General features: G+C 37.6%; 1 protein-coding gene across 1 annotated transcript in view; it reads right to left on the minus strand.

Moving 5' to 3' along the window:
* Nucleotides 1–822: 822 nt before the first annotated feature.
* AVL9 (AVL9 cell migration associated) overlaps nucleotides 823–16,823 on the minus strand; it is a 42,355-nt gene continuing 26,354 nt past the window's right edge. Inside the window, exons 9-16 of the mRNA XM_063406827.1 lie at nucleotides 15,515–15,584; nucleotides 14,380–14,921; nucleotides 11,431–11,565; nucleotides 10,407–10,626; nucleotides 8,960–9,077; nucleotides 8,179–8,232; nucleotides 6,239–6,327; nucleotides 823–5,398 (exon numbers count right to left, since the gene is read on the minus strand). Of these exons, the coding sequence (XP_063262897.1) occupies nucleotides 5,304–5,398; nucleotides 6,239–6,327; nucleotides 8,179–8,232; nucleotides 8,960–9,077; nucleotides 10,407–10,626; nucleotides 11,431–11,565; nucleotides 14,380–14,921; nucleotides 15,515–15,584 (1,323 nt within the window). The 3' untranslated portion in view covers nucleotides 823–5,303. The remainder of the gene's footprint in view (nucleotides 5,399–6,238; nucleotides 6,328–8,178; nucleotides 8,233–8,959; nucleotides 9,078–10,406; nucleotides 10,627–11,430; nucleotides 11,566–14,379; nucleotides 14,922–15,514; nucleotides 15,585–16,823) is intronic.

Here is a 16,823-nt window from a genome sequence, read left to right on the forward strand (position 1 = left end):
ACAGTGGCAAAGTCAGTAACCACAGGTGATATTAGGCAGTATGTTAAGCTCAATGGGGGTTTTTGCCACTTTCTGGTATGCCTGGATTTATAAATTCTCCACTGTGTTTCTGTGTGCATTTCTTCAGATGTGAGAGATCAACTGAGTTCACTTCTCCAGTATTTTCAATCTATTTCATACAGTAGACAAGTGATGTTATTTCCCATATTGTTCTTAAGAGAGGATGACAGCTATACATCTGCCTTCACTTCAAATAACTGTTCTTCCTTCAGTCTAAACATTCTTGCCTCATTATGCTCACCTGATCCAGAAAGCAGTGCCACATTTTTGGTGATCTGGATTCAGACAAAAAAAAAAAAGATTGTGTAGGTGTTCTGTGCTACTATTAAGGCAAACTGTAATTGTGCTTTCATCAGTATTAGTCAATAAATTCAGGGAAGCAAAAAGAAAAAAACCCAACAAAACCACCTTACTTGATCAGTTGATTTTGAAGTCTTATTACAAGAGGAGCAATGCATGATTCAACGATGTTAAGACAGCCAGAATTGCAGGTTCCATCCCAATTGAGATTAAGGCACCTGTGTACAGATGTTATGCACACATGATGTCAATGTACAGGGAACAAGGTCATCTGAGTAAGGGTCACTATTTAACTGGCAGAAGTAATCCATTTCCCTATTTTTTATGAATCCAAACACTGCTTCTGATGTTTGTTAAAGAATGGGGTCAGGACCAGAAACATCACAGAAGTCAAGCTCCGTGCCTGCTTTTTTAAGTCAGTCCCTTCTCTAATATAGCATTAAAGACTCAAAACACCAGGAAGCAATTTGTCATACATCTTTAATAATAATACAATAATGTAGTGTTTCTCCCTTTAATGAATACTCTCCATGTTGCCCTTTTTAATGAAAACCAAATACCTGCAAGAAAGTGAAACTGCAGTACATAAAAAGCATGATGTAAATTTATCTTTCAGTGTCTTTGCACAACTACTTGCACATGGTCAGAAAAACCTTAAATTTTACAGAATTTCAACCATTCTCTAGACATAACCTTTGTCTAATCCATATCTAAACGTTACTCAAGGCAGTCAGTTTCCTCCTCCTGGAAAACCCATTCACCAAATCGTTCTCAGACAGGTACAGCTGACAGCTGCAGTACAAGTTCTGAAGTTTTAAAATATCACTATGGCAGAGAACTGCATGTGCAGCAATTAATTTACACAGCATCTTGATTTTGACCAGATGTCACAATCCACAGAAACTACAAGTTACTTTGAAGCTAAATCTACACCAAAATTTTAGTTGTATTTGAAATTCTTACTGATTTAAGAGAGGTCTGTGACCTCCTGAGGACTTCAATCAATTCACAACAAGCAGGACCCCACTGGGAATAAAAGTCACTCTAGAGGATCCTTTTGTCCTAAATTTGCAAAAAGCAGCATCCATAATCAGTTTAAATGGAAGACAAATTTCAAAAAGGCTGCCAGTGAATTACAAGCAGCTACCAATATCAAAACCAGATGCCTGCAAGTGTCTTCTGGTAGAATTAATTTATTAAAATAATACAGCTTTCTGAGCAGACAGAACTTTAAACAGGCTGGACGTATTTTATTTTTCAAGCAGCACAGGAAAAATCAAATACATTACTTGTATGTTCAATTATCAAGCAATAGTTCCTATGTTTAAAAACTTCACACCTTCACTTTTACAACTAAATACTGCCACATTAGTTTCTCTGCTTAGTAATAATTTGTATGGAAATCAGAAGCTTCTTTAGGCAAAATATTATATTTAATTACAAAGGTGCTTAGAACAGAAGTACAAAGTCAGACAAGTGCAACGTACCAAAACACTGACCTAAAAATTCTAATTAAATTATGACATTTGAGGAAACTGGTGTGAGATGTGTACAGGAATTAAGGTTATGAAATGAAAATGACTGATGAAAGACGCTGAACACTTCAGTCAAACGAAATATAAGGTCAGCAATACTTGAGTCTTGTGGAGTTTTGGGGACTTACATCTCATACCTATGCTCAACAGGCAGTTCCTCAAATGCTGGCACATAGAAAAAGCTGAGGCTGATGCCTGTGATGAGAGCAAGTTGAGAGGTGTGCTACTGTGTTACCTGTAAGTCAGTGTGTGCTGCATGGTGACAGCCAGAAATACCTTTGCAACATCAAATCAGGACAGAGCTGTAACAATACCTTCACAGCTGACTGATCAGAGGCACTATCACCAATTCACTTAGGACCCACTGTTTCTCACAGGGCAGAAATAGATGTCAGGGCTTTTGAAATGGAAGTCGACTGCCTAAATCTTTGTGAATAATTAATAATGCCTGCACTAGAAATATTAACGCAGAGGAGAGGAAAATAACTTGCATTTGCATTGGATTAAACTAAAGAGGTTACAAGCATTAAGTTAAGAAGAGAACATGAGCTTTGATGAACCTCAGTGGCTGCATGCCTTCCTACAGCCCAAAATTAAGCTTAAGCAAATGTTGGAGAGCAAACGTAGATGTTAATGAAGAAAACTAATTATGAAGATCACTTCATCTCCACCCACTCACAGTCTTAATCACTGTTTAAATCTCAGTTTAAATCTGAGTCCAACTTGCTAGCAGGGTGCCAGTTCTTAAAAAGACTGAAAAGTACCATAAGTTTTTTATTCTGTCATTTGTAACGAAAGGAAAATACTCTTAATCAGGTTGTATGTTTGGTTCCACAACAGAGACAGCTGGGACAGTGAGAAAAAGCCTGCAGAGAAAGATGTGTCTGGTCTTCTTGCCCATAAGAGAAAAATTGTGAAATATCACAACATAATTGCTGTACAAAGCAAAAAGCAGCCAATGAGGACACCTCCTGTCTTTCCTCAGATTAATCCAGCAGAAAACAAACAAACGAAAAAAGCTCAGCTTTCTAATACCCCTAGGCCAGTGATGGAATCTGTGGGGAAAAGGGGAATGCAGAGAGCTAATAAATCAGCCATATAAATTTGGAGCATTTGAGAATTCAACAGAGAAAACCCAAGTGAGGAGGTGACAAAGACAAGGATATTAAAAAGGGATCCTTGAACGTCCTGTTTGTACAGCTTGTACATGTAAATACCAACCACTTGCCTGGCTTCTAGAACTCACCATTGTGAGCTCCTAAGCCTAACTCTCCCTAGGTGTGCCTTAAGTTGTTAGAGTTAGTTTTATAGGTGCTTAAATCCTTCATGCACCTTTCTTCAGTCTTCATTACAACATGGACCAAAGACCATGAATCCCACAGAGCAGATATTATGTTAGTCATTTCACAAAAGCAAGTGATTATTTTGGGTTATTTTCTTATCTAGCATGCTGATTCAGAAAGCTCTAGACACACCATGAATAAATAGCTCTAGTCTAAAGTAATACCTAGTCTTTGAAAAGATATAAATGTCTGTTACAGAGTTGTGGAATAAAACAGAAAAGAGCATCAGAAGTTTTTAGCAGAGATACAAAAACACACAGAGACCAGGAGCAATAGCTGCAGTTTGATAGATACATCTGACTCATGTGTCAGAAGCAATAAATTAGTAAAGCTTTAGGGGCCTTTTTTGCCCTACTCAAATCAAACTACTCAAACTGGCTGTTTGCCTTTAGGTTTTCCACAGTCATTCCATCTAGTCTGTCCTGGAAAAAAAAATTAAAGAAGGCTTTAAACCATATCCAATGTTTTCAAATCACTGAAGCAAAAAAAACCTGACAACCAAGTTGCTGGACAGTGACAATGTTATGCAATTGTGGCTTTTCTATTTACTTTACAAATGCACATAAGGAATTAAAACATAATTTCCTAAAAACATTTGAGCCTTCTTGTTTATCTCTTTTGCAGCTGCTGCATTTTATTTGAGGAATAGGAAATATAACCATGACTACAAATCTTGGCCCCAGAAAAGAACATGGCAAAATGCTGACAGATACTGATGAGGCAATAAACTAAGAGCCTTTTGGTACAGAAAAGTTGGAACACTTGATAATGTAATGTAGAAAATGTTAAGAGCAACATGTGGGGATGTCAGAAGGCATCTAGAGGCACACACATTGCAAGAAAACAGGAAACAATCTCCCTTGGAATCAAGAAATGTAGGAAGTGCAATAGGCTTGCATACAAAAAAACACCACACATGCATGTTACATAGGAAATACAGCATTATGCCACATCTTTTCCAATAAACTATTCTATTTCTTCACACAAGGATACGAACTGAGCTGTTCTTGTTACTCTCAATTCTAGTGTTACTTTCCTTATGAAAAAAGCAATTATCCAAACAGCACATTCCCTGAGTCGACACAGAAAATCCACATAGCTGATTTTCATTTGGAAGAGTCCTCATAACTTTACTGGGGAACAAAAAAATCAACAAAACAAAACACGCAGAGTTTGCTACTGTGCTAGTTTTGGGTGGGTTTTCATATTCATATGTATGCAACTACATTAATGTTGTAATTACAATCTAAATTACAACACTGTCTATGATCCAATCCCAGTCTGGGAGAAATGCTTTGTAATTCTTTCCCTGAAGAGATCTCTCCAACTGGAATCCCATTCACTTCCCAGGGGAAGAACTCATCCAAAACATACGCAAAGATATGAAGGCCTACTGCATAATATGAAAAAACTCCTGATTTTGCAACTATCATAAAGATTTGGAGACACAAAGAGAGCTAGAGATAGATTCATTCAAACAACTCTACATGAATACAGAAGATAGAAGGAAAATAAACCCCTTGTCAGCCACAGTCTTACTCTGCACCTTGTTGATTTTAATTTGCAAGTAAATGCATGTAAGTTCCACCCTTTAAGGGTTGCAGAGATTCTCTCAAGTCCAACCTAAAAGAGGAATTATTATTTATATTCTGCTTATTTCTAGTAAGAATTCACAAACATTTGGCTATCTGGATTGAAAAATAGAACTACTTTACATAAATATCTTCAACAGCCAAGAAAATGTACAAATCCAAAGTCAAACACATTTGGCTTGCAACAAGCCCTGTTTGCTAATGTCTTTATAAAGGCTCAGTTTTAAAGAGAAGTAGTCATTTAAATATAACCAATACACTGCAAGTGCCACCCCTTTGTATGGTGACACTCACCATTCTTCTATACTTCTAGGGAAAGTGAACAGTAACATTCCACATCTGCTTGCAAGCAACATATACCTTATTTTGGTCCTGGGTAGGTAATCTCCACTCCTACATTTTGGAGTGGTCTTTTTACAGCTCAGAGAAAGATTGCACCTGAAATAGTCAGCAGCATTCTGCCAAACCAGCATTTAGTCCCCAAGACTTTGGGTGGAGTGTGTGAAAGTGGAAAACCACGACGACATTGCTGATTTTGCACTTGTGAAGGCTCCTCCAACAGACTGACCTGCAATACAAAACAAAGATCAATAGTGAACAGTTATCTTTACTGAGCTGCTACAAAGAAATATTTTAAAAAAAGTTACTCAATCAGTTGTCCAATTTGAGATTTAAAATCCAATTCCAGACTCTGTTCCAGAAAATATTCAAAGAACTTGAACACAGGAGCTCAGCAGAACTGGCCTATGGTGTCCTTTGCCTGGGAAGGCTTGGTAGACTTTGGGCTGAAAGGCACTCCTGACCAGAGTGCACCACAGCAAAAAGAAAAGACAGACTCCAAAGGAGTAAAAGAGAAAGTTAAACAATGTTTGGCACAGCTATTGCCAAACAACTATCAGACCCCTTAATGGATGAACTTCCATTAACTCATAATGCAAGATGGCAATGTGATGATGCCCCTGTTCAAGTGCAACAAGTGCTCTTCCAGAAAGTTACAGACAGCTGCAAAATCTGCAGAAACTAACACAAGAACTTCTTCTGATCTCAACCATCTTTGCATACTTTCAGTCAAAGTGATATCAAAGTTGAGAATAAGTCAATGCAGATGGTGGTCAAAGTATTTACCAGGTTACATGGAATCTTTTACCTGAACAGCTCTCTTCCCATATTCACCTCCAAGCCACACTGGAAAAGGAATATACACTAATTTCTTTATCTAGCTGCTTCTCTTTCTGCTATTACACAACATATGGGGACTCAATCAGCAGTTTTACCCTTCAAAATGTTGCTCTGATTTGTGCATTTTATGAAGTACACTTGGTCTAAACCAAAATGTAACTGAGCAATAGGATGCTTCTTCAAAAAAGATCCGGCATAGATTTAAACTGATTTTAAATAGATTTCTTACCTACAGCTTTTCCTGTTTGTACCACATTCCGGCTGGTAGAAACCATCACATTTCCAATCTTCTTTCCACGCTCACTGTTTTGCACTGAACTGAACAAGAGAGATACTGAAAACTGTTAGCTAACTGACTTATCACTCCCAGGAGTAGTTAAAGTATGTATCATTACACACAGATTTACATAGCATACATATATAAAGTTCACATATATGGTCAAGCTCAACTCCTGTATTCATCTTATCCACAGAGATCAGTTAGGCAAGCTTCTCAGAGGATGAAAAGATGCTGCCAGCAGGACAGGAAACCAAAACACCCAATGGTTCATTCTTACACAGCACACTTCAAACCTTTCACAGACTCCACTGGGTTGGAAAAGACATTTGAGATCATGGAGTCCAGCCCAGGACTGAACAGCAGCCTATCAACCAGACCATGGCACTGAGTGCCACGTCCAATCTTTCCTTAAACACTTCCAGGGACAGTGACTCCACTCCCTAAGCAGCACATTCCAATGCTCAATCAACCTTTCCTAGATGTTTACCAAAATGCATTTACGATCAAAATCACAAAGTCGGATTTTCAGTTGGTTTGGAAATTCTTAGCCCTAATATATAACCTTTAAACAGAACAGTAAGTGTAACTGATCAGTCCTTTTTTTCTAGATAGAGCCTACTTTGTATCTTTGTCTAAGATTAAACTTTTGATCAAGAACAGTTTACACTCATGCTTTTGTTAAAGAAATGCTAGAAAATGACAGACATGATCATCATTTGGAAAGAAAAGCACAAAAGCGATCAGTCCTACTGCACAAGTACAATCACTTGAAAATAATGTAATTTAGTTTTAAATTATAACATTCAAGTCCACATTTCAGGCTTTGCAAACCCATTAACATGAAACTTAACAACACATCATGCCACATTCTTTTCCCACTTTCAAAATATTCAGTGTAGACAGAAAAAGCAGAAAAACCAGAATACACCAAAACCAAGTCTAGGCTCAGTTTGCAAAGGTAAGTAATTTTGATAAGGATCTGGTATCAAAGTCCCACCTGTAGAATAAAGGCACTGTTGTGAAAATACTTATTGTTAGAAGCAAGCTAAGAACTACTGGTCCTTTTACACTGATGTGACACTATCCAGAAGAGTTAGTAACCCCCATTTCAAACAAGGGGACAAAAACAGGCCACCATTATAGACACCTCCAGAGCTTTCAAATTAAGACTTTGTGGAAAGATCATCCATTAATAATAGAGAGAGAGACTGGGTTTTTTGTGGTCAGCACAGCTAAATGAGAAAAGAATCCATTTTGCCTAGTGCTTAAACCCTAGGCTGAATTCTGGCTTCAGTTAGAGCTGAACATCTATGGAAAAAAACATGCACCACTGAGTTTTAGACTTGAATTTTAAAGGCAGCAGTTGAGATCAACCTAAAGTTCACCTGAGTCTGGTACAATAAGACTATGCAAAACTCATTTGAAACTTGTAAATTGAAGGAACTGAACCACATCTCACAATGCATACAGTGAGCTTTGAGTCTTAGAACAATGCTCTATTAAAAAACAGCTAATTAGAAAGAAAAAGCTGTTTTCTCCTAATAATGAGACCTGAAGTCAAATCATTGATGGAATTTTTAACAGCTTTAGCTGATAAATTAAAATTAAATGTACAAAAGCCTTATAATTGCAATGCAAAAAAAACAAGGCTGTATTATGTGAAGTCCAACACAAAATAGTGTATTCGCCTTTTTTAAATAATTATTTATTTCAGGCAAATGTTTCATCTTTGGATGTGGTGGTGTTTTGCAAGAGAAATTTGAGTATAGTTTCACAAAGATGGCCAATCCAAATCCTTAGCTTGTTTAGTTCATGGTAGCTACAGTTATACACTTATTGATATTTCACCACACCTCTAAAAAATACAAATAAAAGTACTATGTACTTACTGTGACAACCTTAACTTAACATCTGATACAGAGTACTGTCCCTGGAATGGATGGCTAGAAGAGGAGGAAAAACCCAAGAAAACATTAATTTCTTTTTCATGATGATTCTGTATCAAGCAATTATTAGTTGTATTCCCCTCTGTAATTTACCAAAAAAAAAAAGTTAAAAAAATATTTTGCAGATATACTACTCTACCACTTCACACAATTCTGGGTTGCAGTGACTATTCAATGACAGATTTCTTATGAAGTACCTGAAAGGTGCCTTCTAATTACAGATGAGATATGAACAACCTTTTCACACTAAGTCAAAAGCACCTCCTTCCACCAACACACAGAAAATAGAACACATCCCTTAAGCAGACCAGAAGAGCTTTGTAGGTCTAAGGAAAAACCTTTTTCAGAGTACAGCAACTGACAAAGTAAAAGCAAACAAAACTCCCTGCTTCAGGGTAATAAGCTGCACTAAACAGAACCCATGCACAGCCAACAGTGGTACCAGTGGCATTGTCAAATCTTTCAGTGAAAATGCACACAAAACAGCCAGCTCCCCTCTATCCCGCCAGTGACAACCTCGGACACAGCTGCTCCCTGCACACCTAGAGGCAATTAATAAAAAGTAGAACCATGTGAGGGCAATTCCTGAGGAATGACAAACTTTCTGTAGCTGGGGACAGCTGACAATCAACTTGAACAAGTTTCACTTCTCCTTACTCTGGATATGTTTTTCTTCATAAAACTACTGCCCAGAATTAGAGTAAATACTACAAAGTTTCCTTACCTAGAATTTACCTCTGCAAGAGCTGGATGCTTGTTGCTATTCCATACTCTGTAGTTGTGGGTATTTTTCCAGGCTGTTATGAATGCTGTTCCAAAGTCTGACAAAATCTTTTCATTGTCTGATAAATTAAAATACAGATAAGAACTTGAGGAAATTCATTAGAGATGTAATAATTACAAGACAAATTACTTTTTATCTTCTAAGAAAAATTTCATTTTTTCAGTAACAGTTAAAACTCCAGTACTAAAACCAGGGTATTTCAAAAATGGTTTATTTTTATTTTAAAGTGTCAAAGTACTAGGACAAGAGAAAAAAAAAGCTAAAAATTACTTCTCTTATTTTTAATTCATTTATAAAGCTCTAAGAGCTCAACTGGGAAAAAAATCATCCAAACATGTGTCTCTTGACTTTTTCTCTGGGCAGTGACAGAAAAGGGAAAAGAATGGCCACACAGCAAACAAGAACAAAAGCACAATTTGCACTGGTCTTGGTCAGATACATTGGGCTTTGCTGTACTGTTATTACTCATTCAAATTTAGTTACTCCCAAATCCATTCCAAAACGGCAGTAGGAAATACTGTGGAATAAATTTATCATAACAACAAGCCCTTTAAAACACTGAAGAGTATAGGAAATAATTTAACAGCCAGCCAGTGAAGTGAAAACCCTGATATTTCATATCCATCTCGTAATCCTCTTAAAATATTCATTTTGTCAGACCAACAACTTGGCATCTTCCAGACTTTAAAATCAGGTTCTCAATCCCATGTTTTCTCACATACACCACAAAACAAAATCTGAATTCAATTGGTGTGAATAGAGAAAAATCATTATGAGAATGAAGTTAACAGGGTAAATGCAGGGCAAACTAAACATTTTCCACAAATAAAAAACACTGATTCTTTTATTTATATTCACACAAAAGGCTGGAACATAGAGAAATCCTTCAGATTTAGAGGAAAAAAATGTTGAGCTCCAAGAGACAAAAGCTTATAAAGCCTGTAAATGACACTTTTTGTGAATCCCTACTCCAGACCATGGCAAGAAGGGAAAAGAGTTGGAACAGTCTAGTAAAACTTCCTGAAGACAGACGCTTAACTTCATGTCTCCTTGAATCCAAGTAGTTTCCCAAAATTAACATCAGGTTGCAACAAAGTCAAGAAGACACCCAGATTTGTAGGTCTCATCACATACAGGTTTCAGGTACTTCTACTTACAAGGAAAACTTAATTAAATCAAGGAGAAGATGACATTCTGTAAGAAAGTGTGGGTCAGACAGTGAACTAAGGATTAATAACAAGCTTGTCAAGAAATAACAAAGATGGCCAAAGACAACTGAACTTTAGGCAGAGGGAGATCCACTGACAGACCACACATCAACAGCAACAGAGCAAATGCTTGACATGTCCACCCTCATCTCCATCCCTAGATAAGGTATCTGTTCTACCTGGTTGCAGCACAGCAGCAAGCAGTGCGTGAAGGTAAGCACTGAACTGAGCCCTGATCCACTCATCTCCTCCTTCCCATCCAGTGCCATCAAGGAACACATCATCTCTGTTCTCAGTTACATGCTTCACCAAGTAATCTGAAAATCTTAGGTCAGCAGTTGTTGGGTTCAGGATCTTACGGAGTTCTGGATCATGGATTTGCACATGAGCATCTTCTATCTGTTTGAAATAATTCCAAGGGTAAACATTTATCTAAATAAAACTGCTTATACAAACTTAAACTATTGCCACCTAAATCTAAGCACTCATTCCCCCAAAATACCAAGAAGAAACAAATGGCCAAAGAAACAATGATCTAACTCTTCTCAGAAAGTCAGATACTGCTTTGATCTATCCAGGATCCAGTCATTTCCCTGGCACACAGTAAAAGCTGCTTATTTGACAGGATTTGGCAGAAAGTTTGGCAGGGGAAGTATGGTGCTCTTCGATTATCACCTCCATTTATTAAGTTGATTACCTATATGGAACCAGATTAGGTTACCAGATGCTGATTATATAGTTGTTTGTCTTATAATAGACTATTATATAGTCTATTTGCTAGAAGTACACAGTGGGTGTTTTAGATACTGTGTTTTTACGCTCTTGATTAAATCAGATGGAAGTCAAATCAGTACCTGCATCTGATTCTCATCCGCAAGCACTTATATTTGAAGACCTCACTACAGGGCCATTATATGAAAAATGAAATTACATCACCAACACAAAAAGTTGTAACAAGTGCCCTGCAAATTCAAGTATCAGATACATACAAAAATATGGACAATAGTTTTGCACATTAGAGTTGCTAATAGATTACCTTATCTAATCCTGTCCTCTCAAGTCATAGAAATTGAACAAACTTCTGCAGCTGAGAATTTATTTCATATGGAAGCAATTCAAAATTCAAGCATGCATGTGGAACTGTAAAGCTACAAAAAACAATAGAACCTCAGCTCCCCCCAGCTCAAATGCAAAGATCCATACCTCCACAATTGCATCGCTCAGGTGTTTCTGCTGACGGAACAGGATGTTGGTGGCTCCCGCAACAAAGCCGCGGACTGTCACATCCGACAGGAGGTGATGCTGCTGCAGCGCCATGTACGGCAAACAAAGGTACCCCTGGAGCAACAGACATTCAGAGAAATAACAAAAGTCAAAATAAAAGCCTGTACCCAAAGGCTTTCCTAATAGGAGCCAGCATATTTCACCCAGAATGAACCTTGGTTATTACAGTTTCAGCCACAATCATCTGTTGTTTTGCTACCTGACATTTGCAAAGCGAAGCCACCGGATTCCACATGAATTAAATTTTTCAAGAGATTGTGTTGCTTTTCAGTCTCAGGATTGAAACTGAAATCCAAAGCAAAGGACAAGAATTAAATGTGTTTGTAAGGCAACAGAACAAGGAGTATAAGAGCAATAATAAGCAGCAAGAATGAGGCCAAAGGTCAGTTCAGAGACAAGAAGCCAATGGAGATAGGGATTAATCTCTCCAGTTGTGCACATGATGTCTTGTGGTAGTTTCGAGGCACATAATGCAGGAAAGCTACAGACAACTATCCACATTTTGTGGGTGGAGATTTCCAGACACCAGAGATAGCAATCAATTTTTGATAGGCACATGCAAGCATGCTTTAAGAAGGAGCAAGACAGAAAGCAACACACTGTGCTTTTTAGCTGCTTCAGGGTTGTAAGTCAATCTAGTATCCTACACTCCAATTCAAAAAAAAAAAACAAACCTGAAACATTTTGAAAAAAGGCTTTCAGTTAGTCATTGAAGGATTACTGAGCGGCAGATGTAGCTAAATTTCTTTTTAAACATAGGATCAACATACCTCTGACATCTAATTCCAGCTATTCAACTGCATTAAGCCCAAAGCAATTTATTCACTGGGGCTAATGGCACATTTGACAGAAACAAAGAGCACACACACTTTATCACCCAGTACCAGTGGTAATTGGAAACATATGGAAGAAAGGAGCATAACTACTCCCTTTTGTTGTATCAGACACAGAGATGGCCTTAGAGATGACAAGCACTTATCAGCTGAAAACAAACAGCCTGTATCAAAGGAACAACAGTGCTTTGAAAGGAATCACAAACCTAAAATGGAAAGTTTTCAAAAAAAACAGCCTAAGAAGCAGGAAAAGGAAGGTTTAATTACTGTATACTAAAGCAGCAAAGTCTGGGAAATCTTTCACTATTTAAAGTATCAAATGTCAGTTTACAAATGCACATTTGTAAGTACAACAACTTTTATTTCCATGAACATGTTCCATTCTTTTTTAAAAGAGTGCAAATGAAATGACTATTAGATCTTACAGAACTGGTACTAAAGAAACAAGTACCACAAGCTATTTTCCCTTATGGTAACGCACAATGCATTATCCCTGGATAATGCATTGTGCCACCTGGCAAAACCTCCTCCCATTCAAATTTGTCAGATTTATTAGTCTTTCCATGGCATGGCATAAAACAATCCTGAGTTAAGAGCTCTAAATGAGATGTAAACTTTCCAGTAAGTGGTTAAAACTGTAACTTTGAATCAGATTTTTCTGCTAACTCAGACATGCAAAGCCTTTTCCGCTTTAATTATACTGGCTGAACTCAAGTGAAAAGTGCCTTTGTGGAACAGAAGGTAAAAATGCAGAAAATGTCAGCTTCCTTACAATCCTTTTCCATTTGATGAGCTTAGCACCAAACAAAAGTTTGCACTCAGAGGTCTCCTTATCAATTATTTTATTCTTGCTTTCCATCTAGTATTTTCAAAGAACTAGACTAAATACAACTTACAGGCCATAGTACACATTAGACAGATCATAAGGACAAACATCAAATGCAGATCTTTGTTGAAACAGCATTTCTAATGGTGACATGAGGCAATACAGGGCAATGACACTTGGCTCACTTGGGCCCATACAGTGTACAATTTCCAATGAAAACTACAGTGAAAAGCTTAAATGCAATCATAAAATACAATATTCTGCAAGGAAATGCAAATAAACTCCTGCAAAGGACAAAAAACCACTTTGAACATCAGCAGCTTGAGGAAATAAATCTGAATCTTCCATCTTCTACTATGGGCAAATGTTCATTTAAAAGTTTATTACATTAAAAACAAAACAATTAAATGTATTATATAGCTTCTTTCATTGATCTTTAAAAGTATCTTTAAACGGGATGCATTTTACCTGGTTTTTATGGGAAACTAGCCCTGCTAACCAGCCCTATTGCTGGTTATCTGACTAGGCCTATCAGAGTCGTTAGAGATTCTGGAATATCTGGAGTTCAGTTAGGTATCAGTGCAAGCTTAATATTCAGCAGCTCAGCACCATGCACAGAGAAAGAGACACAGGCAAACAGAAAGAGTTATCACAGACAGGAGGGTGAAATTTCATCTTATGTAGTTTTTATGTGCGTTTATATGTATATATGTATTTATATACACATTTTGTGCATATATACACATATGCATTTAAAAATACATATATAGATATCAATTAAAAGAGGAAAACACAGACTTAGGTGTCACCAAAGGTAGAGCTTTCAGAATCTTTGTTTGGATTAAGGTATGTAAAGGCTTCTGAAGTACTCTGATCTTGCCCCACATAGGTTAGATCACCAATTCTGCAGACAAAAAGAAAACTGTAGTTTCTGCTACATACAATTTATTAATCACAGTGGGGCTGCAACTTACCACCACGTAAAACAGTAAAAAAATTGCAAATAGTATTAAAGTGTAGGTATGAAAGTGGAATGCAAATATGCATCTGCACAACCCTCTCAGGCCTTCCCACCTGCCTAGGTGAGACCATACTTACATGTTTTTAGTACCCTACTGTTCACCGGGAGTCAGTAACCAAAATTATTAGCCACTTCTGGAAAAAAAGAAGTCTTTATGAGTTACCAGGTACCACAAAGAACACGCTTACCTTTGTAAAAATAGCCAGTGGCATCCCATACTGGTCCTCTTCCAAGCCAGACACCAGTCCCTGCACAAGCACTGCGTGCCCTGTGTTTGCCTGGGGCTGCACAGTGATGGGGAGGCTTTCGGAGCCTTTGCTCAGAAGATTTTCCGCCTGTTCGGATGCTGCAGTCTCACGTTCTCCTTCTGTCAAATTAGACTCCTCCAAAATGCTGGGATCCAGGGTCTCCCAGTCACTTTCTGAGGATGCTGGAGAAGCACGGGAAGGAACTTTCAAGCGCTGCACGGTACCGTTGGAGGACTGAGCTCCATTGCAAGTCTTCTCAGGCTGGGAGAAAGGCACATTTGCTTTCTGACCTTCCAGTGAATTATTTCCTGCCATCTTCCTGTCTCCCTCTGCCATTCCTAAGTTTACATTTGAAGCATCAGCAGCAGACACAGAAACGTAGTCCTCCAACTGTGGTGTATTTTCCTGCAAGCCAGCATCCTCTGATATGCTCTTTCGTGGTCTGTACTGCGAGCAGTCACTAAGACCATGTTCAATCATACCTGGAAAGAACAGCACACATGAATATCAGCATCTCCATCAGAATTTAAGTGACTTTTGTGGGGGGGAACAAAAAGTGCTCTTGTGTACATAGAGGAAATCATGCATTTTAGAACACTGCTTTAGGGAGGAAGGAGTGTGTTAAAAAAGCCAAAGCCACACTTTCTTTCCTAAAGAATCTGCCACAACATTTTGCTTTAAGAAGACTGGTTAGAGGCTAAGGATTAGCAAGGTTAGGGGTTATGTTTGTGTGTTTGTTTTTTAAGAGCACATGTGGAAGGAAAAGTTTATATTTTGGGGTTTTAAGGAACTCAACAGGAATGTGTTACTTATTCAGGGGCCCCATCTATGTTACCCACAGGAAATACAAAAAATTCAGTGGCTCCAATTAAGCACAAGAAGTAACCCATGAAGTACAAGCAGTGAGTGTTACGAGGTGTATGCACAGTACATGGACACGTACAAGTCACCCATTTTTCAGGCAACATATCAACCTAACTTTGTCATGACATGAATTGATTTCCAAGTGACAGCACAGCCTGGCTCAGTTATCACCAGAAAGCATATAAAAAGAAGTTCAAACTTCTTTTCTTACCAGGAAAAAGTGACAAGACAGTCATCAGAGCTCCCACCAATCTATTTACAGGAGAAATATAAAACAGCACCTGGTGGAAGGAGAGAGGGCAATGGGAGGAAGAGAGAATGCAAGAGAGGAAAGGGGAATTAGGGAGGGGAGAATGAGAAAAATAACATTACACTTATGCATGACAAATGACCCTTGTAAACTATTCAAGGCACTGTTTTTTATGTTATATTAGAAAATCTGCTTACTAACAAAACTTCCCACAACAGTTTAAAGTAAATATTTAAATATGTCTACAGAACCCTTATATTGTATTTGTACTATATGTTACATATATATATATATATATATATATATATACACACACATATACATGTGTTTGTAACACACTTCTCAGTTATTCAGATTTTTCTACTGGTTTTCAGAATTTTTTTCCAAGTTGATTTAGTTACTGAAGAACTGACAGAAAAAAGTTGTTTCTGGCATGCTGCATAAATTCTTGCTCATTTGTAGCACATCAAATTCTCTGTTATAAACCAAAGAGGCCAAATAATCTCCATTCCAGAACACTGACAAAACCTATGCAAAAACATTTCTTTCAAGAAGTTATATTAAGGGTATGTAGATAAATGAAAAACAGGATAAATGCTGCATGCTTTACTACAGTAATATTCATATGTAACAAAAAGGATTTTTTGGAAACAAGACATGACTGATATTAACTTTGGTAAAGCACTTAAGGCATAACATGGGAAAACAGAATCTCCTTAACTAAATCAGAGAGACTGGAATTAGTAAATTAGTTAGGAATTCAAAAGGGGGCATCAAAGGCTAGCAATGAAAGAAGAAACAGAAGCCAGACTGAATATTACTGGAATTTCTTCAAAATAGGCCTTCAGGAAAAAAGGGGGGGGAAAGGAAAAAACAAAACAAAATAAAACCAAAACAACCCAACCCCAAAAAATCCCCACAAAAGTAAACTTGTTTAAAAATGCCATTTTTACATCCTTAATCAGCACAATACCAGTAAAAAAAACATACATGAGCATTATGAGCAATGAAGAATGCAAAGGAATACAGAATGTTCTAACTCTATGACTTTGCAGTCCAGTTTAATAGGCGTATGATGTAATTAAAAGTGCAAGTTTGTGGACTTAGTAAAAGACTTCTGCTGTAAGAAAGAAAGGCACTTCAGAAGAGACTGATGAATAATAGCTCATGTCCCACTGGTATTTGCCAGTCTACAAGCTAGTGAAGTGATGGAACAAAGAGAAAGACCTACACAGCCTTAACACAGGCCAAATGATATTTAATGGTACCT

Source organism: Prinia subflava, chromosome 1 (genome assembly GCF_021018805.1).
Source record: "Prinia subflava isolate CZ2003 ecotype Zambia chromosome 1, Cam_Psub_1.2, whole genome shotgun sequence".
Lineage (NCBI taxonomy): Eukaryota > Metazoa > Chordata > Aves > Passeriformes > Cisticolidae > Prinia > Prinia subflava.